This window comes from Pelophylax lessonae, assembly GCF_965119305.1.
Source record: "Pelophylax lessonae genome assembly, chromosome: 5".
NCBI lineage: Eukaryota > Metazoa > Chordata > Amphibia > Anura > Ranidae > Pelophylax > Pelophylax lessonae.
This window is the reverse complement of record NC_138772.1, coordinates 58,593,188-58,619,759: the sequence shown is the minus strand read 5'-3', so window position 1 is coordinate 58,619,759 and position 26,572 is coordinate 58,593,188. Positions and strand designations below refer to the sequence as shown.

Genomic DNA, 26,572 nt, shown 5'->3' with positions numbered 1-26,572 from the left:
AAAAAAATCTTCAGGCATCTCCTTCAACAATGTTTGTGGAACGCATTTATTCTCCTAAAAAAGAAGAGTGACAGGCCTGTGGTTCATGCGGACTTTGTGTGGAAAATTGCTGAGCTCATATTTCTCAGGCACCAAACACCAACAGTAAGTAGATCCGGACGCCGCGCTGCTGGTGTTGTGAACCCCCGAACGCCTGACCGGTCGTCACTTTATGGACCACATTCCACCAACGGAAAAGAAGTCCGCACCCACAAGGATGCGTGTGGTTTGTTGTTCCAAACGTGACGACACTGGACTGAAAATCAGAAAAGAAGCGCGGTACTACTGTCCTGACTGTGACGTTGGACTTTGTGCTGTACCCTGTTTCAAATGTTTCCACACCCGGGACGTTTTTTGAAGCAATATGACCAATATGAAGCAATATTATATGATATAATATTGCATCCTTTTTGGAAAAAATAAATAAAAAATATTGCATTCTTGTTTGACATAAAAAAAATGTCAGTGTTTTTGATTTCGTTATTTAATATAATTTATTGAATAAAAAGTGTTATATTTTTTTTAAAAAAAGTTATTATTATTATATTATTATTTTTTATTATTTTATAGTTATTTATTATATTATAATTTATGATTTTGTGTTTCAAAATTTATCATACCCGGGATATTATATAGAAGAACGCACAGTAAAAAGAAATCATATATAAATAGTTGGTTTGGGCTGCTGATTCTTAAGAATTACATGCAAAATAATGGTACCGCTTTCAGCACCTAAAAATCTTAAATAATAATAACGCCAGGGAGGTTAAGGCTCTTTAGATATGCAGAAATTATTGGGGGAACATCTTGGAGCTCTTCATTTCAATTTATTTTAGTTCACAAAAGCACAATGCATATTTATTTACATGTGGAATTTGCTACTTTTTATTTATATCTATATATGGTTCCTGACTGCTTTCCTTAAGAGGGACTGTCCATTTTTTGGAACCAGATCCCTTTGTCTCTCTTTCCTCTTCAGTTGTCTTTCCTTTGCATAGACCTTTACAAACTTGACACAAATAAAGTGTAACTATGGCCAAAATCTAAAATCACATACACTATATTGTCAAAAGTATTGGCCTACTCGCAGTATCCGTTTTAATTCATCCCAAAGGTGTTCTGTCGAGTTGAGGTCAGGACTCTGTGCAGGCCAGTCTAGTTCCTCCACCCCAAACTTGCTCATCCATGTCTTTATGGATCTTACTTTGTGAACTGGTCCAAATAATTTGGTGAATGGGGGGTTATGGTGTGGGGTTGTTTTTCAGGAGTTGGGCTTGGCCCCTTAGTTTCAGTGAAGGGAAATCATAAGGTGTTAGCATACCAAGACATTTTTGACCAAGTCATGCTCCCAACTTTGTGGGAACAGTATGGGGATGGCACCTTCCTGTTCCAACATGACTGCGCACCAGTGCACAAAGCAAAGTCCATAAAGACATTGATGAGCAAGTTTGGGGTAGAGAAACTTTACTGGCCTGCACAGAGTCCTGACCTCAACCCAATAGAACACCTTTGGAATGAATTCGAGCAAACACTGCGAGCCAGGCCTTCTCGTCCACATCAGTAACTGATCACAGATTGGAATAAGGGGCCGATCCCACCCCCTACCACGTGACAGCTACCAATGACAGCTGATCACCTGATGTAAATAGAGCCAGTTGCCAAGCTGCTTGCTGTGGGGGCACTCGATAGGAGGGAGGAGCCAGGAGCTGCAAAGAGGGACCTGAGAAGAGGAGGATCTGGGCTGCTCTGTGAAAATCCACTGCAACAGAGCATGTATATATAAATTATTTGTTTAAAAAAAAAAAAAAAAAAAACGAGACTTTACAAACTGCCTAGCCAGTGTTTTTGTGTTCTGTGTTAGGTGATTTTATGAGGGGAAGGGATGGATTTTATTCCCTGATTTTCAGGAACAAAAAATCCATCCATTCCCCCTGTCAGAACAGAACTCTTCTTTATTTACATAGGCAGAGCTTCGTTCTTTGTGTTTTACCGACAATCAGCGGGTGCCAGAGGACATCCAGTGCCCGGCAACCGCAGATCGGCTTCTGCTGTGACTAATCAAAGCAGAAGTGGCCCACCAGAGAATGAGATGCGCGCACCCCCCGCAGGAGGAGGTGCAGAATTACATATATATGTGTGATCCTGCACAGGAGAGCCATCCTGTAACAGTAACTCTGCTATGGGGAGTCCCTGAAGTGGTTAACCTAACCTTTTACATCTAAAAATTTTTGTACTTATTTATTTTTATTTTTCTATCTCAGAAACTTTGGAGGCGGGCTCAAATTGCACCACATTCCACCAAAGTAGCACATGCAACAATTTTAGAAACACACAGCAATCGGATCGCACGACCGTTTTGTACCATGCGATCCAGTGCAGGCAAATGCACTACACATACACTTTTGCAGTGTCATTAACATTGCATGCTCACTCGTTTTAATGGTGTATTTCCAACTTAGCTGCTTGCATGGAGTTCAGCTTTATCTTTCAAAGGGGACCATTACAATACAGAACAGAAATTCCCTAAATACTGAGGCAACCATAGGGCTCCTTTCACACTACCAGCAGTGTTTACTGCCCACTGAAAAGCATTCTGAGGTGTATTGCTTTTTAGAGGACAGAGAAAGAAGGTTTGCAGGCATTCAGGAGGTAATGCAGTTTCTTTTTTTTTGGCTTTTGTTACTGATGGATGGCGATCTTGTGGGTGGGCAGTAAAATCACAGATTGACTGCCTGATTTTACCACCCCCTGGAAACCCATGTGAGAGAAGCCTGGGACTGCCACTCCACTTAAAAGCAATCAGCACTCAAAAGGTGTTTGACAGAATATATAACCACCTGTTTCAACCACTTAAATTCTGCACTACTGTACCAGGGCGGTTTGAGTACAGCCATAATCACTTGAATGGGCTGTGTTCAGTGGGTGCTAGTGGCTACGGAATGCAACAGGTAGTAAAATTCCCGCTGTGCCTGCAATACATTGCGAGCGCAGCATGTATACAGACACTGCCTTTGCATTTTAAAGTGAGTCTAAAGCATCTTGTATTCATTAAAATAACAAACCTGTTATAGTTACCTGTTCTGTGTAATGGTTTTACACACAGCAGCCCAGATCCTCCTCTTCTTGGATCCCCCACCTAGCCCCTCCCCCTTGCTGAGTTGGGGCACTCATGCATGCTCGCTGCCGAGCCACCTCTGTCCATAAGACCCACCCCCTGCTCCCTCCTCACTGGCTGTGATTGACAGCAGGGGGAGCCAATGGCTCCTTCTGCTGTGTTAGAGCTAATGAGGAGGGAGTGAGCCGAGAGTCCCTCGGATCTTGTGTACATTGCTGGTTCAAGATCGGGCCAAGGTAGTATTTAGGTGGGCTGGGGGGAGGGCTGCTTGCATGAGGGTTTTTTTTTTAATGTTAATGCAAAGAATGGATTTAGATAAAAGAAAATTCTGCCTGTAGAATCACTAGGGGGCAGTAAAAATGCCTAACTGCAAGTAAATAAATCCTAGGCGTTAAAGAGGAAGTAAAGTAAAAAAAAAAAAACGAGAAAAAAAAAGCCCTGTAAAGAGAAAGGCATAATGAGCTAGTATGCATCGCATACTAGCTCATTATGTAGTACTTACCTTAAAACGAAGCCCCCGCCGTGCCGCCACCTCAGCGACAGGACGGCGACATGTCCTGCCGTCCCGCTTCCGGGTTCGCGTCCTCCGGCCATCTGATTGGCCGGAGGCGCGATTACATCACTCCCGCGCATGCGCGCAGGAGCCGCCGTTCACGGCACTGAGCTCTGAAGGAACGGCACGGGTGGCCGTTCCCTCAGAGCGCCTGCGCCGATGACGTCATCGGCAGTTTGCGCTGTAAATATCTCCTAAACGGTGCAAGTTTGGGAGATATTTATAGCACCTATAGGTAAGCCTTAATATAGGCTTACCTATAGGTAAAAGTTATACAAGAGGGTTTACAACCTCTTTAAGTGGAGTACACACTATAAGAAAATTGGGTGAATGATCGTCCGATTTTCCTCGTTGTTTCACAGCAAATTGGAACCAGTGAACATAAATTCGTACAAAAATTCTCGTACGACAAAGGCTTTTTTTATTGTTTATCGTTTCTGATCATGTGCAGTCTTTCTTTTCTGATTTTTCTTGTACAAAAATCATACGAAATCTGTACACAATAAAGAAATATTTTTCGTTTTGTTCCCGTAAGAGAAACATTTTGGAGTTTGTCCCTTCGAGAATTTTCGTACCAAAATTTGGAATCGGCTGTCACTGTTGAAAGTTGTGTACACACTATATGAAAATCGAACGAAAATTCTTTGGACGAAAACATTCACCCGATTTTCTTATATTGTTTGCTAGCCTTGAGTGCCGGTTCACATATATGCGATGCAGGAACCCTGCGAATCCACTGCGGGGTCCTGCATCGCACTCGACTCGCAGGCAGTTCTCACTGCCATATGCGAATCGCTGGTGGTGTCAATACAAAGTTAACAACACCCCCAGATCAGTTCGCATATCGCAGTGTGAACTGTCAGTTCGGATATGAATCGGATCGCATATGTGTGAACACATAGAGACATGAGATCCGATTCTGTGTCCGAATCCGATGTGAATTTAGCCATACAATCTGTATGCCTGAATTGTCATCGCACAGAGATTGCATGTGATTTGCAGAGCAGTGCGCTATATGTGAACCATGTCTACCATCCATTTCGCTGTACCTTGCATCCTTGTTCAATAAAGCCTTTCATCGTGAACGATTGCCTGGTGTGCGGCCATTTCTCTTGTATCCTGTAGCAATCCGAGGTCTTGCACCCAAGGCTGGCTGTGAAGTTCCAAACTACCTGAGCAGTGTACATTTCTTTCTCTGTGCTATATGTGAACCGACACTTCCAGTCCTGGAAGCTGCACATTTAAAAACAATTCACAAATAGCAGCTATAAATTTCTACTCTAATAGGTTCCTTTCAAGTCACCTTTTTCTGTTCCTTTAAAAGACTCAGAAAGCTAAAAAGGAAAATCTCCATCTGCCCGGTGAGTTCATTCCGTTGATCGGACATGACTGCATTATGCGGCTGAATGTCTTGTTATGCAATTCTTCTATTAAGGTGATACGTTTCAATCCAAGAAAAATATTTTTGTCTTACGAAAGTTTGGGATTTTCCCGAATTAATCCTACTCCAACTTAAAGTATGAAGGGAGTGGTTAAGAGTTGGCAGATCTTACTCAGTAATAAACGCAGCACTCCACAACCCTGGCCGAGGCTGCAGAAACTGAACAGCTTCGGATTAGGTGACTTGTCCTAGCTCATCCCTTAGACCGAGACATAAGACACGGGGTAAGTGCTGAGAATTCTGAGAATATGAGAATAGCAGAATATGAGAATTCTGAGAATATGAGAATATACAGAATATGGGAATAGCAGAATACGAGAATATGCAGAATAGGAGAATATGTGGAATTACACCTTATACAATGTATATTAGCGATAATATAGAAAAGAGGAACTGCTGTCTGCAGCTAGCTGGATTCCTTTGCTTTTACTTCCCAGCTACTTTCTGATTAGTTGTTCTGGACAGGAGCCCAGTGGTCCAGCTGTGGGTTATTGCCTTGGGTCCGGTGCGTCCCTGTACACTGGTTTACCTGCAAATCAGGTCTGAATTTGCAACTGAATTGGACCAGAAAACGCACAGGACCACTTTTTAAATCCAGACCGCAGCCGCCCTGGAGCTGTGTGAACAGGCTCCATTGAGAGGCGGTCACACTTAGCCAATAGGGAGGGAGTCCCCAGTGGCTGAGACAGTCGTGGACATTGCTGGATTGAGAGGGGGCCAGGGTAAGTATTGGGGGGGGGCTGCAAACAGTAGTTTTTATACTAATATATAGAATGCATTAAGAAAAAAAACCTTCTGACGTTACAACCCCTTTAACAAGTGTAATGTGTGCTGCTTTTACTAACAAACCTGTCTGTTTTTTCATCCTGAAATAAGTTGATTTCAGGGAAAAAAACAGCCAGATCGCTGCCCTGTGTACAGAGTTCTGTGTGTTTGTAAATACAGAATTCTAGGAATACAAGATCTCTCCGGTCAGCCTCTTCCTGCACACCCCAGTGCCCCTTGTGGGTAGCCGGCACTGATGTTTGTTAGCTTTGAGAAAGTACTATGTCGGTTCCCCAAGCCCTGAGGAAGCACATATTGTAGCGAAACGCGTTGGCCTCTGAGGAACCAATTTATAGTACCTATCTTACAGCCATAACTTATTTATTTGTGGGAATATGTGCAATATATGGGAAGATGCATGTTGACATCTACTTTTTAATATATGTAAAATAAATGTTGTTTTTATACATTGCTTGTTAGTACTACTTTCTGGCCTGTAGAGTCTGACTAAACTCTACGTTGTCTTTACATATAAATACAGAATTCTGTGCTGTGATTGGTGATCAGCAGGTGTACAGCACAAGGAAACAGGGGGCGTGTACACTGCGATGTATGGGTACGGTTTGGTGCCTTCTGCTTGCAGTTAATCTACTGTGAGCGGGCGGCAAGTGGTTAAGCTGGGTACGCACATATAGAATTTCAATGTATTTATCTCTATCTATTCAACAGAAGCTTGTCTAACGACCAATGGCTGCAGCTTTGACCTGTGTATTCTGATAGGGGGGAGTCCCCAGTGTCAGAATGCAATAGTGCAGTGGGGGAGATCCCTACATCTATACCGCTTGTTGGCAATAGGCTGTTTGGATTGAGCCTGCCAGGAAGCCTTCACTGCACACCGCCAACTATAGGCAGTGAGGCATTTCCTGACTGCAGAAGCTGCCTATGATCAGGGCAGCTGTTAGAAATCACGGAGCCCCATACAGCCTACCTAACAGGCCCCCCCCCCCCGGCCGAAAGTTACTGAGGACATAGATTTATCAGTCCCTTTCTCTACAGTCTCAGCTGCACAGATGAATGAATAGGAGGCTTCCTGCTCATTCACCAGCTGCAGCATAGTAAACACAGTTTACTATGCTTCACTGATGAATGGACGCAGGAGTGATTGGTATCTATCACTCACTGTGTTCATTCAAGAAAGGAAGGGGCCACTGAATGACATCCCCCTGTGTGCTGGCGTGAGAGGAGGGAAGCCAGAAGAGCTGTGGGGGAATGATGGTAGGGGCGCATGTGCAGTGCAGCCGGAGGGAGGTAGAGGAGGAGAAGCTGGCAAAGCTGCAGTGGGAGACAGAAGAAGATCGGTGTCTGCAATAAGACAGTACAGCTGGCCCTCCTGGTCAGCAGGTGCCTGGGTCCCCCTTTTGAACTGATGAGGTCGGGGCCCAGCACAGGAGGCTGGCTGTACTGCCTTATGATTGGCAGTGTGCAGTGCCGGCTTTGTGGCGGGCGTGATTTGAACACGTCTGAGCCTAAGCCGCCAACCGCTTATGTGGATGCAGGGATCTGTCAACTTTTTTTTTTTTTTTTTCTGTTTAACCCACTGGTGGATGGGGGGAGGGGTAAGGTGATAGTTCACCAGTTCATTTTTTCTGGAAAGGTGAACTAACCCTTTAAATGTAGACTGTAGTGCCGCTTTAATGGATTGGTAAACCGCAATATATTGCATTTTAGCTTTTGGGTTTAGATCTTCATTAACTTGTCACTCCATTATTACAGTAAAAAATAGAATTGACAGAACAAAGTGGTGGATTATTTTGCATCTATAATGCTTTTTTTCTACCATTTAGTTTCCAGCTTGCTTGGTGTACCTAGCTGTGTATCCCCCCGCTGTGTCCAGACCGCGGGCTCTCTCTGCTGGTAATTTCAACCGAACGGCGCACATAAGATTTTATTCGGCTCAGTTTGAGTCCATTGAAGTGGGTTGGGGAGAGGCGGAGTTTCCAAAGACAGCGTTACATTTCCCAGCTACTTTTCAGGGAACAAAATTCTGTTTGGCTTTAAAGGTGATTTCCTCTTAAAAAAGGAATATGCTGAAAATGCGTTACGCATATACTTTAGGTAAGCACAAACTTTCTGACTCAGAAAACACAACCTACCTGGTGATTTTAAACCTTGGGGTTCATTGTTTGTAGGTGGCAGCTGTGCTAGAGAAATTATAGGGGTTGATTTACTAAAGGCAAAAAGACTGCCCTGTGCAAAAAGACTGTTGCTCCAGAGCTTAGTAAATGAACAGAAGCTCTGCTGACTTCCATTATCTAATCATGTGTTGGCAAAAGTGCTGCGTTTTTTTTATTTTCCTTGCATGTGATTGGGTATTCTTTGCAAAGTGAAGCTTTACCTCATTTACTAATCTCTGGAGCAACTGCACTTGCAGAGTGCAATTTCCCTTTGCAAAGTGCACAGTCTATTGACCTTTAATAAATCAACTAGTGACCGACCGATATCGGTTTTTCGTTGCCGATACCAATACCGATATTTTGGCCATTAAATATCGGTATCAGCCGATACTGGCCGATATTTTCGTACATTTAAACTTTTTTTTTTTTTTTTTTTTTTTAGCACTTGACCGGTACTCTTGTGGAGGGATATGGGGGTCTAAAAGACCCAAAACCCCTCCTCTGCACTTAAAAGCATTCCAAACGCCAAGTTAGGCTGTTTTGAATGCTGTCATTTTTTTAATCTAACGTCAGTACCCGGAAGTGATGTCATGATATCACTCCCGGGTTTTTACATGGAGACCCAATCAGAGCCGAATGCCCGGGTCTCCCGGTGAGACGGGAAACCCAGGGGAGCCACAGAAGGCGGAGGGGGGGGGATGATAAGTGACTATATACAAGACTTTAGTAATGAAAACGGTATCATTAGTAGTATTAAAACAAAGAATAACTAAATTAAACACAAAGGACGGAAGGTATGTAGAAGAGAATAAAGGGCTAGCCGACTGCCTTAATGAATACTTCTGTTCAGTTTTTACAGAAGAAAAAGAAGGAAAAGGACCTCCACTTGAAAGGATGACTAATGAATCTTTTGATGCATGTGTCTTTACAGAGGAAGACGTTCTAAGATTGCTGTCTAAAGTGAAGACAAATAAGTCACAGGGTCCTGATGAGATACACCCAAAATTATTAAAAGAGCTTAGTGGTGAGCTGGCAAAACCATTAACAAATTTATTTAACCAATCATTAGTAACAGGAGTCGTCCTGGAAGATTGGAAATTGGCAAATGTCGTGCCCATTCACAAGAAAGGTAGTAGGGAGGAATCGAGCAACTATAGACCAGTGAGTCTGACATCAATAGTAGGCAAATTAATGGAAACCCTATTAAAGGATAGAATTGTGGAACATCTTAAATCCCATGGATTGCAAGATGAAAAACAACATGGGTTTACTTCAAGGAGATCATGTCAAACAGATCTTATAGATTTTTTTGACTGGGTGACTAAAATAATAGACGGTGGAGGTGCAGTAGACATTGCATATCTAGATTTTAGTAAGGCTTTTGACACTGTCCCACATAGAAGACTTATCAATAAACTACAGTCATTGAGCATGGACTCCCATATTGTTGAGTGGATTAGGCAGTGGCTGAGTGACAGACAACAGAGGGTTGTAGTCAATGGAGAACATTCAGAACAAGGTCATGTTACCAGTGGGGTACCTCAGGGATCTGTACTGGGACCAATTTTGTTTAATATCTTCATAAGTGATATTGCAAAAGGCCTCGATGGTAAGGTTTGTCTTTTTGCTGATGACACAAAGATATGTAACAGGGTTGATGTTCCTGGAGGGAAACGCCAAATGGAAAAGGATTTAGGAAAACTAGAAGAATGGTCAGAACTCTGGCAACTGAAATTTAATGTGGATAAGTGCAAGATAATGCACCTGGGGCGTAAAAACCCAAGGGCAGAATATAGAATATTTGACACAGTCCTGACCTCAGTATCTGAGGAAAGGGATTTAGGAGTAATTATTTCAGAAGACTTAAAGGTGGGAGGACAATGAAATAGAGCAGCACGAAATGCCAGCAGAATGCTTGGATGTATAGGGAGAGGTATAAGCAGTAGAAAGAGAGAAGTGCTTATGCCGCTGTACAGAACACTGGTGAGACCTCACTTGGAGTATTGTGCGCAGTACTGGAGGCCATATCTCCAGAAGGATATAGATACTCTAGAGAGAGTTCAGAGAAGAGCTACTAAACTAGTACATGGATTGCAGGAAAAAACTTACCATGAAAGGTTAAAGGACCTTAACATGTATAGCTTGGAAGAAAGAAGAGACAGAGGGGATATGATAGAAACTTTTAAATACATAAAGGGAATCAACTCGGTAAAGGAGGAGAGCATATTTAAAAGAAGAAAAACTACCACAAGAGGACACCGTTTTAAACTAGAGGGGCAAAGGTTTAAAAGTAATATGAGGAAGTATTACTTTACTGAGAGAGTAGTGGATGCATGGAATAACCTTCCTGCAGAAGTGGTAGCTGCAAATACAGTGAAGGAGTTTAAGCATGCATGGGATAGGCATAAGGCTATCCTTCATATAAGATAGGGCCAGGGACTATTCATAGGATTCAGATATATTGGGCAGACTAGATGGGCCAAATGGTTCTTATCTGCCGACACATTCTATGTTTCTATGTTTCTATGTTAGTAATCAGCATGGATTCATGACAAATCGCTCTTGTCAGACCAATCTATTAACCTTCTATGATGAAGTGAGTTGCCATCTAGATCAGGGATTCCTAAACTACGGCCCTGCAGCTGTTGCAGAACTACACATCCCATGAGGCATTGTAAGATTCTGACATTCACAGACATGAACAGGCATGATGGGAGTTGTAGTTCCTGAACAACTGGAGGGCCAAAGTTTGGGAATCCCCGATTTAGATAAAGGAAGGCCTGTGGATGTGGTGTATCTGGACTTTACAAAGCCATTTGACACAATTCCCCATAAACGATTACTGTACAAACTAAGGTACATAGGCATGAACCATATGCAAAAACACACCTGGGCGTTTTTTTTTTGGCGCTGGCGTTTTTTTGGGCATTTTTTTGGGTTCTTTGGAGGCAGGCAAAACATCTGAACTTCTGTATAGGGGTATATATATATACACACACACACTTATATGTATTTTTATACATACACATATATAGGTGTGATAGGAGCGTAACCATATTGGTGTTAATTATTTAATTAGCGCAAGTATAGTTTTCTGCTCCTTTCACACCTATATATGTGCAGGTGTATATATACAGACATGTGTGTGTATATATACCCCAATACACAAGTTTACATGTCATGCCTGACTCCAAACTTGTCCTCAAAAAATTACTATAAACGCCTGCAGCCAAAAAGCAGGCTGACCGGCGAGAAGCCATATTAGTGCACCGAATGTGACCTAAGAGAAACTATCTTTTCTCTATAGCGGTCACCCTGATATGGAAGGGGTTGATCACCCTGCCATAGCAGTCAGTGTCAGTTCACCCTACACTACACTACGGTCACCCTGACACTTAACACTTTCCCTACAGAAACTACATTTTTGCATCTAACTAAAGTGGAAAATAGCACCCTAACTACACTAGATATCCCTTTCCTCACACTAATAAATGCTAAATGACACTTTTAAAGTAAAATTAACAGAACTGCTTCCACTCTCTTCCATGTCCCTGTATTACAATGCTAGGAATTTGGCGGGGGGTATTTTATATATTGGGGGGTGTATTCACTAATGATTGGCCTAGGGACCCCCTAGTCACTCCAATCACATTCCTAGCATTCTCCTGCCCCCTCAATTGGCTTTTACTAATGGTTCTGGTCCAATCACAGGCTTTTAAAGCCCATTTCCTGGCCCATTGCATTTTGGTCGGTTCTGGTTGCCGAATTCCGAACTTTATCAGCAAAAAGTTCTAAATTCGGCTGAACCTCGAACAGTCAATGTTCGGGTCGAACCGATGGTCGACCCGGACCGTTCGATCATCCCTACTCACTAACTATGTAACTATGTAGGTTGCACAGATTAAACAAAAATGCAACTCAGAAATCCTGTGAAAAGCCTGTTTAATCTGCCTACATTGGAATTTAGATTGAAGTGGACCTTTCAGTCTGAACCAGTGCCAATACAAGGTCATCTAGTGCCAAGGGAAAAGATGCCAAACTGTGCCCCCCCCCCCCTCTTCCCTTAGCTAAATTTTAGGGTCAGGGCGCCCCCATCCCTGCAATAAACAGTTGAGCCCAGGGCAGCCGCCTCCCTGCTGCCCACCCCTTGTCCCGACCCTGGTCTGAACAATCTATTCCTGACATGTCACAATATACAGTAACAGTTATCTAGATCCAGTCTAGTGACTTTGCCTAGGCTGTGATGATGCCATCAGTTTGCTGCAGACAGTGATCAGACTGTAACATTGCAATTTTTTAACAAGTCACAAGTTGAGAGACTACAGCAGGGGCTGATCTGTGTCAGACATTTGTGAACACAGCTAAGAAGGTCAAAGACACTAGGATTTACATGATTGTTTCAACTCTGAGCTGGCGTCTCAGTCCAGGAAATACAAAGTAGATGGTGACCCTGGATGATGCCTGAACAAAGATGGGCTCCATCCTTTTGGAGAAAAAAAAGCACATGAAGGCATTGTCAGGGGGAGCATTGTGATCTCCATGAGAGGGGTAATTATCACACACAGTCAGTGCCGTTCACCCCTCCACTGTGCTATAGGGATAGTGGGATCTGCTCTTCCATCTCCCTCCAGACTACAGGATTGGCCATCAGGGAATGGACTGCAGAGCCAGGGGACCACGTGGACACAAGGTACAAGAGGGAGGACCAGGGCATTGCTGACTACTTCCTGCTTGGTTAGGACAGAGTTGGGGTCGGGGATATTGATCGCCATCAGGAGGTCATCTGCAGCATCGGTGTGGTGAGAGGCCATCGCCCACTCTTTTTTTTTTTCATACAAAGAGGTGTCAAATCTGATCTCATCCCGTAGTCCACATTAGCATTATGGGTACCCTCAAAGGGGCTAATTGTATCTGTAAGTCTAGATGTCCAGAGCACCTCATCCCCCTTACATCAGATGTCAAGAGCCCCCCCTCCCTCCCTTACCTCACAGTGCCCCCCCCCACACCTCGTGCTGCTGCTGGGAAGAAGCTGAGGCAGAGCTGGGAAATGTAAATTGCAGGGTCTGAAGAAGGACCAGAGGAAGGCTAGAGTGAGCTGCAGGATCTGGCAGAGGAGTTCTGTCCTCCTCTTTGCTGCCAACTGCTGGGACAAAGTGGGAGTGGAGATAAGGGGGAGGTTCTGTAGCTGTAGGAGAGGTGCAAGGGCCACATGAAAAGGCCTGGTGGGCTGTATTTAGCCCGCAGGCCTTGTGTATGACACATGTGTGTTACAAGGAATTCTTGACACCAGTAGAGTTTTGCCTGAAGGGGACTGCATACATTAGGCTGTATATGACATACAGTAAAACCTTGGATTGCGAGCATAATTCGTTCTGGAAACATGCTTGTAATCCAAAGCACTCTTATATCAAAGCGAATTTCCCCATAAGAAATAATGGAAACTCAGATGATTCGTTCCACAAGTCTTTCAGTTTATAGTCTATATACAAAGATTATAGCAATGTGATAGGTTGTGTAACCATAAAATGTCCATCCACAATATGCAGCCTTCCCAAGGGGAATAGAAGCAAAATTTAGCAGAGCTACAGAATATAAGAGAGATGAGAGCGCCTCTTAAGTGTAGCAATATGATTACATTTAATGAAGGTTCAACATTTAGCAACTCACTTGGTTGATGATTAAAATAGGCACACCTAAGTATGCAGGCATCCGGGGTAAAGCTGACCATCTTCTGAACCACCGGCTCTCACCACTGTCAGACTGCAATCGTGACCGGGAAGAATAGCCTGCAGTAGAGTGATCTGAAAGTGAGGCTTTGAATCACTCGTGGAGTGCAGCGGGGAAGGGATGATGAAGATGGCTGTGCAGAGGATGGTGTATGTGGACAGCTTTACCCCAGATGCCTGCATACTTAGATGTGCCTGTTTTAACCACTTGCCGACCGCCGCACGACTATCTACGTCGGCGGTCAGCCCCTCACAGGCAAACTAACGTAGGGCTATGTTGCTTGCTTGTGAGGGTCTAGGGAGCGAGCGCGCGCCCCCGGGGGCGCGCTCCCGCTCCCGCGTGGTCACGGACCCCCCCCGCGCGTGTGACCAGCGGACCCGATGTCCGCCGGCCACTCTGCGATCGGCGGGTAGAGGGAGAATGTCGGGCAGCTTGTGTAAACAAGCTGCCTGTCATTCTCCTCGCTGCAAAGACACTGATCACATGGATCTACTATGTAGATCCGTTGATCAGTGTCCTTACAGCTGAAGCCACAGCCAATCACAGTAGAAAGCACGCCCCTAGGGACACACACAGCCCCTCCCTCCCAAATAAAGTTAACCCCTTCACTACCAGTGTATTTTTACAGTAACAGTGCATATATATAGCACTGATTACTGTAGAAATGTCACTGGTAACCCCAAAAGTGTCAAAAATGTCAGTCAAGGGTCCGATCTGTCCGCCGCAATGACGCAGTACCGCAAAAAAAATCGCAGATCGCCGCCATTACGCGTTAAAAAAAAAAACAACAAAAATGACAAAAATCTTTCCCTTTGTTAGTAAATGCGATAACTTTAACGCAAACCAATCAAAATACGCTTTTTGCGATTTTTTTTACCAAACATATGTAGCATAAAACAAATTGGCCGAAAATGTTAAAAAATTTTGATTTTTACATTTTTTTGGGGGGGAATTTCATATAAAAAAATGTGAAAATATTGTTATTTTTGCAAAATTGACGCTCTTTTTTTGTTTATAGCGCGTGATCAAAAAATCGCACAGGTGATCAAATACCACCAAAAGAAAGCTCTGTTTGTGGGAAAAAAAGGATGCCAAATTCGTTTAGGTACAGCGTCGCACGACCGCGCAATTGTCCGTTAAAGTCACGCAGTGCCGAATCGCAAAATACCCCCTGGTCGGAATGGGGGTAAAATCTTCCGGGGCTTAAGTGGTTAATCATCAACCATGTGAGTTGCTAAATATTGAACCTTCATTAAATGTAACCATATTGCTACACTTTAGAGGCTTCTCTCTTCTTTTTTATACATGACGCTACTTGTATATCAAGACATCGCTTGTATATCAAGTCAAAATTTATTTAAAAAATTTGCTTGTCTTGCAAAGCGCTCTCAAACCAAGTTACTCTCAAACCAAGGTTTTACTGTACTTCTGACCGCTGCAATATTTATGCTTTATTGTACAGATGCTGGTTGCTCAGTAATCACTGTTAATTAAGTTCTTCTTCAAGGTACGCTGTGTGCATAAACACCCACAATTTCTTTCCAAGCACCAGGCCCGCTAATTATTGTTCCCTTGATACCAAAGGCTGAACCCCCCCAGGAAAAAAAAATATCTAACGCCCTGTCCTGAGCTTTCTTAATAAATTTTCTAAATGATAGATCCCATGCTGATTTTTTGGCAAAATTTTGCTCACTTTAAAAAGGACATGAGCGGTATAAGCTGTTCCCAAAAAACACGAACAAATAAGAAGCAGAGGGCAAATGATTAGTCACCTGTATTGCTTAAAAGTTCACTGGGGTGGGGCTTCCATCTTGGCAGAGGAGCAGGACTTTATTTTTCCCATTGTAATGTTGACCCCCCCTGACTGGTGGGGGAATTTTTAAGAAGCAGCAGGAGAGGTGAAAATAGCAAGCATATACCATGAATGAAGTAAATACAGAGAGATCCTTCTACTGCAGGTCCTGTCAGAAACCATAGACCAGACGGAGGCAGAAAGGGCATTTTAAAATCACACCTCTAATGAGATAGCAAAAATAACACAGTTTAGGAATGTAGTCAAAACCAGAAGTCAGGGTTTTGATGCCAGAGTGGGTAATCAGACGAGTTAGGATCAGGAAACCAGAAGTCAGGGTAGTTAGGAGCAAAAATCAGGAACAGGAATCGGAAGGGAAGTCAGCCAGGCCAAGTCATACACTGGAACACAGGAAGGAACGCACTGAAGATCATAGACCACGCAAGGGCCAGGAGGAAATGGGCTAAACTGCTTACATAGCAAAAGGGGCTGGCTGTAGGCTGGATTAATCCCCTACTGATTTTGTACATTTGCCTGTTGACAAAGAAATTATCAATCTATAATTTTAATGGTAGGCTTATTTTAGCAGTGAGAGACAGAATTGCAACAAAACTATCCAGAAAAAATGCATTAAAAAAAAGTTATAAATTGATTTGCATTTTAATGAGGGAAATAAGAATTTGATCCCTTCGCAAAACATGACTTAGTACTTGCTGGCAAAACTCTTGTAGTCAATCACAGAGGTCAGACGTTTGCTGTAGTTGGCCACCAGGTTTTCACACATCTCAGGAGGGATTTTGTCCCACTCCTCTTTGCAGATCCTGTCCAAGTCATTAAGGTTTTGAGGCTGATGTTTGGGTAACTCGAACCGTCAGCTCCCTCCACATATTTTTTGTGTGATTAAGGTCTGAAGACTGGCTAGGCCACTCCAAGACCTTAATGTGCTCCTTCTTGAGCCACTATTTTGTTACCTTGGCCGTATGCTTTGGGTCAATGTCATGCTGGATTACCCATTCACGACCCATTTTCAATCCCCTGTCTGAGGGAAGGAGGTTCTCACCCAAGATTTGACGGTACATGGCCCTGTCAATTGTCCCTTTAATGTGGTGAAGTTGTCCTTTTCCCTTAGCAGAAAAACACCCCCAAAGTATAATGTTTCCACCTCCATGTTTGACGCTGGGCATTGTGTTCTTGAGGTCATAGGCAGCATTTCTCCTCCTCCAAACATGACAAGTTGAGTTGATGCCAAAGAGCTTGATTTTGGTCTCATCTGGCCACAAAACTTTCACCCAGTTCTCCTCTGAATAATTCAGATGTTTATTAGCAAAGTTCAGATGGGCCTGTACATGTGCTTTCTTGAGCAAGGGGGGCTTTGTGGGTGCTGCAGGATTTCATGGCATAGTATGTTACCAATTGTTCTTGGTGACTATGGTCCCAGCTGCCATGAGAAGATTCTCCAGTGTGGTCCTGGGCTGATTGCCCACCGTTCACATGATCATTGAAACTCCATGAGGTTAGATCTTGCATGGAGCCCCAGACTGAGGGAGATTGATTTTTATTTTGTGTTTCTTCCATTTGCGAATAAACGCACCAAACGTTGTCACCCTCTCACCAGGCTGCTTGGCGATGGTCTTGTAGCCAATTCCAGCCTTGTGTAAGTCTACAATTTTGTCCCTGACATCTTTGGACAGCTGTTTGGTCTTGGCCATGGTGGAGAGATTGGAATCCAATTGGTTTATTGCTTCTGTGGACAGGTATCTTTTATATAGTTAACAAACTGAGATTAGGAGCACTCCCTTCAAGAGTGCTCCTAGTATCAGCTTGTTACCTGTACAGAAGACACCTGGGAGCCAGAAATATCGCTGATTGATAGGGGGTCAAACTTATTTCACTCATTAAAATGCAAATCAATTTATAACTTTTTTGAAATGCGTTTTTATTTTTTTATTTTTTTGATAATTTTGTTTCTCACTGTTAAAATAAACCTACCGTAAAAATTATAGACTGATCAGATCTGAAATTGTCAGTGGGCAAATGTACAAAACTACCAGGGGATCAAATACCTTTTTCCCTTACATTAAATGGTAACCAGGTGAGTCACTGTGGTAACAACAAGTGGCTGGCAATTGCCTGGCAAGCTGAGCACTGAAAGAAAAGAGCCGCTCGTTAAAGAGGAGTTCCGCCCCCCCAGGAAAAGAATTAAGAGTCACCAGCTACAAATACCTTTAAATTTTAGAACTTACCGGTCCACGGTTCCCGCGATGTCGGCACCCGAAGCCAATTTTTGTATCGGCTCTCGGGTGCTACCGCCGCCATTCGGGGTAAGGGAACTCTTTTAGCTTCATAGTTGGCTCCCTACTGCGCATGTGTGAAGAGCGCTGTGCTTTCTAATTGGCCCGGCGGTGCAGGAAGAAGGAGGGGGCCGAACTTCCAAAGGACAACGCTGCGGCACTGTCTCTCGGAAGTGGGGAAGGGTACCTGTCAAAAACAGGTACCCGTTCCCCCCTCCCCCCCTGAAAGGTGCCAAATGTGGCACCAGAGGGGGGAAGGAAGCATATAAGTGGAAGTTCCACTTTTTGGGTGGAACTCCGCTTTAAGTAGCAGGAGCCCAGCCCTGACAGGTCCTCAGGTACAGCTTCCTCTCCAGCAAGCAGTACAGTACTGATGTAGGGGGTTGATGGGAGAAATCAATAAGTGCCGTGGAACACACAGTTACTTGATCGCTACTCCTTGAGTGTTGGATTCTGTAGTCACCTTTGGGGATGTTTTCCCTTTACTGGAGTCGTGTTTGACAGTGTGGGAAGCAGTAAAGACAAGTTGGTTCTTCTTTGCAGGTAAACCTTATTTTTTAGCATTTATTTTTGTTCCTTACAAGGTAACCAATCTTTAACAGAGAAGTGGTACCAACTACAGTATATACTGTACCCTGACCTGTATATAGCGCAAAGTGTGAGTTTGTCATCAGGCACGGTCTGTTCCCGTATGGTATATGAATAGTGAGGTCAGAGCAACCAGCAACAAACCAGTACAATAAGAATTGTGCAGCTCCAGGTTCAGGAGGAATTTCTGTTATTCATCATGGAACGTACACCCAGCAACAGGAGGAAGCTTGGCACCATGAACAGAAAAAATACCAACGTGACGTTCAGTGCCTACAGTATTACTAGGTACATGCAAGCTGTGCAGAATATGCATACATATAGAGATCATAATTAAACCGAGGACTCAAGATAGGCAGAAAATCTGTATTAGAAGAACTTACATAAACCCAATCTGCTGCATCCATGTCTACAAAGTCCAAAAAAAGAGTGCCAGATCAATGTGCTCAGAGTCCTAAAACTTTTAATCACTTAAGCCCCGGAAGATTTTACCCCCTTCCTGACCAGGCTCTATTTTGCGATTCGGCACTGCGTGACTTTAACGGACAATTGCGCGGTCGTGCGACGCTGTACCTAAACGAATTTGACGTCCTTTTTTTCCCACAAACAGAGCTTTCTTTTTGGTGGTATTTGATAACCTGTGCAATATTTTTGATCATGCGCTATAAACAAAAAAAGAGCTTCAATTTTGCAAAAATAACAATATTTTTCAAATTTTTTTATATGAAATTCCCCCAAAAAAAAGTAAAAATCAAAATTTTTTAACATTTTAGGTCAATTTGTTTTATGCTACATATGTTTGGTAAAAAAAATCGCAAAAAGCGTATTTTGATTGGTTTGCGCAAAAGTTATTGCATTTACTAACTAAGGGAAAGATTTTTGTCATTTTTGTTGTTTTTTTTAACGAGTAATGGCGGCGATCTGTGATTTTTTTTTTGCGGGACTGCAACATTGCGGCGGACAGATCGGACCCTTGACTGACATTTTTGACACTTTTGGGGTTACCAGTGATATTACTACAGTAATCAGTGCTATAGATATGCACTGTTACTGTAAAAATGACACTGGCAGTGAAGGGGTTAACTTTTTTTGAGAGGGAGGGGTTAAGTGTGTCCCTAGGGGCGTGTTTCTTACTGTGATTGGATGTGGCTACTGGAGTAAGAACAGTGATCAACGGTCCTACATAGCAGAACCGTATGATCTCCATTCTTACACAGGGAAGAATGACAGGCGGCTGTGTTTACATTAGCCGCCTGCCTTTCTCCCGGGGTAACGGACGATCGCGAGTGCCCAGCGGACATCGGGTCCGCCGGGCACACGCGCGGGGGGGGGTCCATGACCGAGCGGGAGCGCGCCTCCGGCGGCACATGCTTGCTCCCTAGAGCCTCACAGGCTAGCGACGTAGACCTACGCCGCTTTGCCTGTGAGGGGCTGACCGCCGCCGTAAATAGTCGTGCGGCAAGTGGTTAATGTAGGAATATTTTCAGCGAAACAGAACAAAAACAGTCAGTGTTTTGGGGGTTCAAATGTATTCTCCTTCTTCAGGGATCAAGTTTTGTATAAATCTTATAGGACTTAAAGTGATTGTAAAAAAAACACATTGTAAAACAACCCATTCAGTTTAAATTAGAAATGAAAGGCAAAACATTTGTTTATAGATATAAAAAAAATTATAAATATATTTTTTCCCTTTTGTTATACTGTAAGTGATCACATTCCCTCTGTTCTCAGCTGCATAAGAGCTGGGGGAGGAGAAACAGCAGAACACTGATTTTCCTAGTGAAAGGTTGTGCGGGGTGGGGGGGAGGGATGTCGAGACAAGTCTGATCATTGGAGGAGAGCAGGCCCCAGCACAGCTAGAGAAGTGAGTGACTACGGTATGTTCTCCTTCTTTCCTACAGGAAAGCAAGGGGACTAGCAGGAACACCAGGGATTTCACACAAGGGAAGCAATACAAAGAGAACAAAATACTTTGTCATACAAGTACATGGTACAGAAGGCACATATCAGGAATATCACGTGTAAGGGGGTAACAAAAAGTTTAAAATTGCAAAATCACCATGTTGTCACCTAGGCAGCAGTCCATTCAATCCAGTTCATTAACCACTTAAGAAATGCACTCCGGACAGGTGGCCTGTGCAAGCAAAGGGACATACTGGTATGCTGCCCCCTTCCATCGACACCCGCTGTGATTGTAAACAGCGGGTGTCTCTGTCAGCAGGTCCCTGCCAATGATTCATGGCTGGGACCTGCTGATCAGCTGTGTCCTATCACAGCAGAGAGCACTGTGTTGACAATCAACACAGGGCTCTGTACAGAAGGAGCAATCTTTCTGTTTCTTATCCCAACAAAGATCTTTAGTAAAAACAGCACACATTACACATTGTTAGGCACGCATTTAACCCCTTGATTGCCCCTAGATGTTAACCCCTTTCCAGCCAGTGTCATCAGTACAGGGACAGTGTATAGTATTATCACTGATTACTTAGTGTCACTGGTGATGTCATTGGCAGTTATTCATTCAGTAACAATCAAAGTTTCAGCCTATGAAGCCATGAATATACCCAAGCAATCAATCACTGCTCCTCTGATTATAGAGCAAGCCAAAATATACAGGGCCAGCCAAAATATATTTGCCTAGCATCCTATACTAGGAGGGTGCTACAGCCACAATTAAAGGTTTGATGAAAATATGACACGTTTTTTACATGCTTCTCAGGGGTTCAAATGTAAAAGGGTGCTGCTGCTGTTTTGGTCCTGGCGCTATGTCACTTTTTTTTTCATCAAACAATTCATTGTGGTGATTCTGCCATTTTGAGTCCACCCAGGTTTACCAATATCTGAACCGTGATGAAGGGAAATACTGATGAACCCCTGAAACGCACTGGCCGTTTTGTGATGCTTTGCTGAACACACTCCAACAAGTTTTTAACTTTCAGCGCCTTGGTCTGGCACGCATTTTGCACTTTGTTAATATTGCTTCAAATTTGAGGCCCCCCGTTTATAGGTATTTGTGTTTTAGGGCAGCCTCATTGGACAACCCATATGAATTTGTATGACCTTCAACCTTCAATCATTAACCATTCATGAGTGGAAGCCAGCACTTCAGTTTAATATATTCCAGTTTACGGCAGCACTGTGACTCTGACCAGCAAAGATACCTTTATGCAATCCTTCTGCAAAATTGTTGCTCCTGGAATTGTCTGATAGAGAGCCTCCCAGGTCGCCCACAACATCACCATCCCCCAACCCCTACTTCTTTCCAAAGTCTAATACTGGCCTTAACAATTAGAGACTTACATGTGCTGGGTAGAACTGCAGCCTCCAGGACAGGAAGTGATGGGAAATCTGCCCAATGGGACACAGATAGCAAAAATAACCCCTAACCCTCCTCTGCTCTATTCAGAACTAAAATAAAAAGTTTGGTTTATACATAACATTTATTGGCTGTAACAGTGTATGATATACACTCACCGGCCATTTTATTAGGTACACCTTGCTAGTACCGGGTTGGACCCCTTTTTGCCTTCAGAACTGCCTTAATTCTTCGTGGCATAGATTCAACAAGGTGTTGGAAACATTCCTCAGAGATTTTGCTCCATAGTGACATGATAGCATCACACAGTTGCTGAAGATTTGTCAGCTGTACATCCATGATGCGAATCTCCCGTTCCACCAAATCCCAAAGGTGCTCCATTGTATTGAGATCTGGTGAGTGTGGAGGCCATTGGAGAACAGTGATCTCATTGTCATGTTCAAGAAACCAGTGGTGGGATGATTTGTGCTTTGTGACATGTTGCATTATCCTGCTGGAAGGAGCCATCAGAAGATGGGTACACTGTAGTCATAAAGGGATGGACATGGTCAGCAACAATACTGAGGGAGGCCGTGGCGTTTATATGATGCTCAATTGGTACTAAGGGGCCCAAAGTGTGCCAAGAAAATGTCTCCCACACCATTACACCACCAGCCTAAACTGTCGATACAAGGCAGGATAGATCCATGCTTTCACATGGTTTACGCCAAATTCTCACCCTACCATCTGAATGTCGCAGATGAAATCGAGACTCATCAGACCAAGCAACGTTTTTCCAATCTTCTATTGTCCAACTTTGTCCAACTTTGGTGAGAAGTGTATATACAGTATAAATATATATATATATATATATATATATATATATATATATATATATATATATATATGTACAGTATCTCACAAAAGTGAGTACACCCCTCACATTTTTGTCAATCTTTTATTATATCTTTTCATGTGGCAACACTGTGACAACACTGAAGAAATGACACTTTGCTGTAATGTAAATTAGTGAGTGTATAACAGTGTAAATTTGCTGTCCCCCCAAAATAACTCATCACCGCTGGCAACAGAAGTGAGTACACCCCTAAGTTAAAATGTCCAAATTGGGCCCAAAGTGTCAATATTTTGTGTGGCCTCTATTATTTTCCAGCACTGCCTTAACCCTCTTGGGCATGGAGGTCACCAGAGCTTCACAGGTTTCCACTGGAGTCCTCTTCCACTCCTCCATGATGACATCACTTAGCTGGTGGATGTTAGAGACCTTGCGCTCCTCCACCTTCAATTTGAGGATGCCCCACAGATGCTCAATAGGGTTTAGGTCTGGAGACATGCTTGGCCAGCCCATCACCTTTACCCTCAGCTTCTTTAGCAAGGCAGTGGTCGACTTGGAGGTGTGTTTATTGGTGGCCACAAAACATATTGACACTTTGGCCCAATTTGGACATTTTAACTTAGGGGTGTACTCACTTTTGTTGCCAGCGGTTTAGACATGAATGGCTGTTGAGTTATTTTGAGGGGACAGCAAACTTACACTGTTATACAAGCTGTACACTCACTACTTTACATTGTAGCAAAGTGTCATTTCTTCAGTGTTGTCACATGAAAATATATAACAACATATTTACAAAAATGTGAGGGGTGTAGATACTGTACATATATATATATATATGTGTCTGTTCAAAATGGTAAACCCTTTGGCCTGTAGAACAGTAAACAAAAATATTTCAACCTTATAATTAGCTGTTTCCATAAAATTCCATTTTAAAAAGTGGATCTGCTGTGTGCCTGCTTGGCAGTTCTTGTTTGATTACTAATTGGAATACAGCTGAAAAATGTACTGCCATATCACTAAAAAGCAGCCTGTGCCTTTGTTTTCCAGGAGATGGATGAATCCTCAAACAACATTCCTCTTCAAGTGCATTTAGATCCAACAAAACGTGGAACCGTTTGTATATTTGGCACTGGAGATTTTGGACGATCTCTGGGGTATAAGTTACTCCAGTGTGGTTACGTGGTTGTCTTTGGAAGCAGAAACCCAAATTTCAATTCCAACCTCATTCCGAGAGGAGCCGAGGTTCTCAGCCATGACGAGGCCGCGATAAAGTCCTCCGTCATTATCATAGCCGTTCACAGGGAGCACTATGACTTTCTAAAGCCATTTTCTGACATCTTGAAGGGAAAAGTCTTAGTAGATGTCAGTAACAACTTGAAAATCAATCAGTACCCGAAATCCAATGCTGAGCACCTGGCCAGTCTGTTACCGGAAGCTAAAGTGGTCAAAGCATTTAATACAGTGTCTGCCTGGGCTCTGCAATCGGGAACGTTGGATGCCAGCAGACAGGTAAGAGATACACAATCCATTGTTCTAAATCAATAATCTTTGTTTTATGTTTTCTACAAATAGGGCCATGTCACACTAGTTATTTTATCACAAGGGACAACTTGCAAAAGCACTAACAATAAGGCTCCATTCACCCTCGAACATAACAAATTCAGGAAATTGTAAAGACTTTTTTGGGGCTTTTTCTTTTAAATGTTGGGTGTTTTGGAAACAATGTGTCGTACAGGACTTTCTTTGGGGCAAGACTGCGTGTTTTTGGTCCCATAGACATTTATGGCGCTTTTCCACTGCATGGAACCGAATGGTTCAGCTTGCTTTTCTGCTTTTCCACTGCATGGTACCGCATGGTATGGTGTAGGAACGGTTCGGTACGGTATGGCGGCGCTTTTCCACTGCATGGAACCGAACGGTACAGCTCTCAAAAACAGTACCACCTCAAATGTGGTTCCAAGAGGTACCATACCCGGTACCATATCCCACAATCCGTTGCATGCAGTCACTACTAGCCACTGATTGGTCAGAGAATCCCACCCACCTCATTGTTATCCCACCCACTTAACTTTAGTACTACTTTAGTGGAAAAGCAAACCATACCGTACCGTACGGAACCGTTCCAACACCGTACCATGCAGTACCAGCAGTGGAAAAGCAAACCGGGCCAAGTAGGGCCAAGCAGAGCCGAGTAGAGCCGAGCCGGTACTTGCAGTGGAAAAGTACCATTATTATGGTAGCGCCTAAAAAGCGCATTGTATTTTAATGGATTTTTTTCACAAGCCTTAATTGGAATCTATGGGGCTAAATAAGCCCACATCTGCATGAAGTTTACTTTATTTGAGCTTCAGGTACCTTTTTCAGGAGCAGACTTTGATGCGTTTGCTTATCGCATGTTTTAGTGCATTTGCCGCAGGTTTTGTCAGAAGTCAAAACACACATTTCCTTGCTGCATTTGGGGTTCTATTAAGAAACATTGGCACCAGTGTTAATTTTGATGTCAAATTTCGATATAGTCTTTTGATTAAAATGCCATTTTTCGTTTTAGTTGTTTTTTAGTCATCCTGAACTGTTTTAGTTTTAGTAATTTTTTAGTCAACTAAAATCTACAGTACATTTTTTCGACTAAAATAATTTAAGCTGACTAAAATCTAAAGGGTTTAGTTAAATTGTAATGCATTATTTAAGCATTTCTCTAGAATTTCCAAACTCATTCTATACTCCTTTTGATTTAGTTTTAGTCATAGTCTTTTGAATAAAATGCCATTTTAGTTTTTGCTGTATTTTCGTCATCTGAAATGTTTTTGTTGTGTTTTAGTCGACTAAAATTGTGTTAATTTCATCAACAAAAACAAAAACACTGACTGGCACCACAAGTGCGTAGCACATTTGTTGCGTGTTTTAGGTCATGTTGCCCTGTTGTACAAACCAATATGGCACTTTCCTGCTACATTAACAACTTGCCGACTGGCTCCCAGTGAATATCCTGTGAGCAGGTGGCAGGTGCATCCACGGCAATGTACACGTACATATCTGGCTTTTTTCTGGGCTTGGGGAAGGCATGCACATGCCCTCTGTTGACCCCTGCTGTTTGGACAGAGCACTTATTTGTCAGCAGGCTTCAGCCAGTGATGTCAGCTGAAACCTGCTGATCGGCTGCGTCCAATTACAGCACAGAGTTCTGTGTTTATGAACACACAGAACTCTGTGTACACAGAACAGCAATCTGGCTGTTTCTTCTCCCTGAAAAGCAGGGAGAAAAAACAGACAGATCTATGAGTATAAGCAGCACACAATACACTTGTTAGGCACACAGTTAACTCCTTGATATTAACCTTTTCCAAGCTAGTGTGATTAATACAGTGTAGAGTATTATATCTGAATACCGTATTAGTGTCACTAGCAACATCAGTGTCAGCTAGTCAGTTAGTGTCCCTCCCAGTCAGTGTCCGTTAGCGCCAGATTGCCCCACTATCACAGTGCCACTATAAGTCGCTGATCACTGCCATTACCAGTATTGCGCCTATAGCTGCGATAAATCCAGTATACAGAATATTCCATAGTTTGTAGATGCTATAACTTTAACACAGACTAAATAATATACACTTATTGAGATTTTATTTTTACCAAAGACATGTAGCAGAATACATTTTGGCCTAAATTCATGAAGAAACTTGATTTTTTTTTTATTGGATATATGTTATATAATAGAAAGTAGAAAATATTGTTTTTCTTTCAAAAATTTCCGTCTTTTTTAATTTTTATAATAAAAAATAAAAAGCCCCGCGGTGGTCAAATACCACCAAAAGAAAGCTCTATTTGTGTGAAAAAAATTATATAAATTTAATTTGCGCACAGTGTTGCATGTACTTGCCAGTTAAGGTAGCACAGTGCTAAATAGCAAAAAAACGCTCTGGTCATGAAGGGGGTAAAGTGGTT

The 26,572-nt window shown here is 42.9% G+C and overlaps 1 protein-coding gene across 1 annotated transcript in view; it reads left to right on the top strand.

Moving 5' to 3' along the window:
• The first annotated feature begins 5,305 nt into the window (after positions 1-5,305).
• Positions 5,306-26,572, top strand: part of LOC309556051 (metalloreductase STEAP4-like) — a 42,790-nt gene continuing 21,523 nt past the window's right edge. The window contains exons 1-2 of the mRNA XM_082258343.1: positions 5,306-5,376; positions 23,684-24,142. Of these exons, the coding sequence (XP_082114469.1) occupies positions 23,684-24,142 (459 nt within the window). The 5' untranslated portion in view covers positions 5,306-5,376. The remainder of the gene's footprint in view (positions 5,377-23,683; positions 24,143-26,572) is intronic.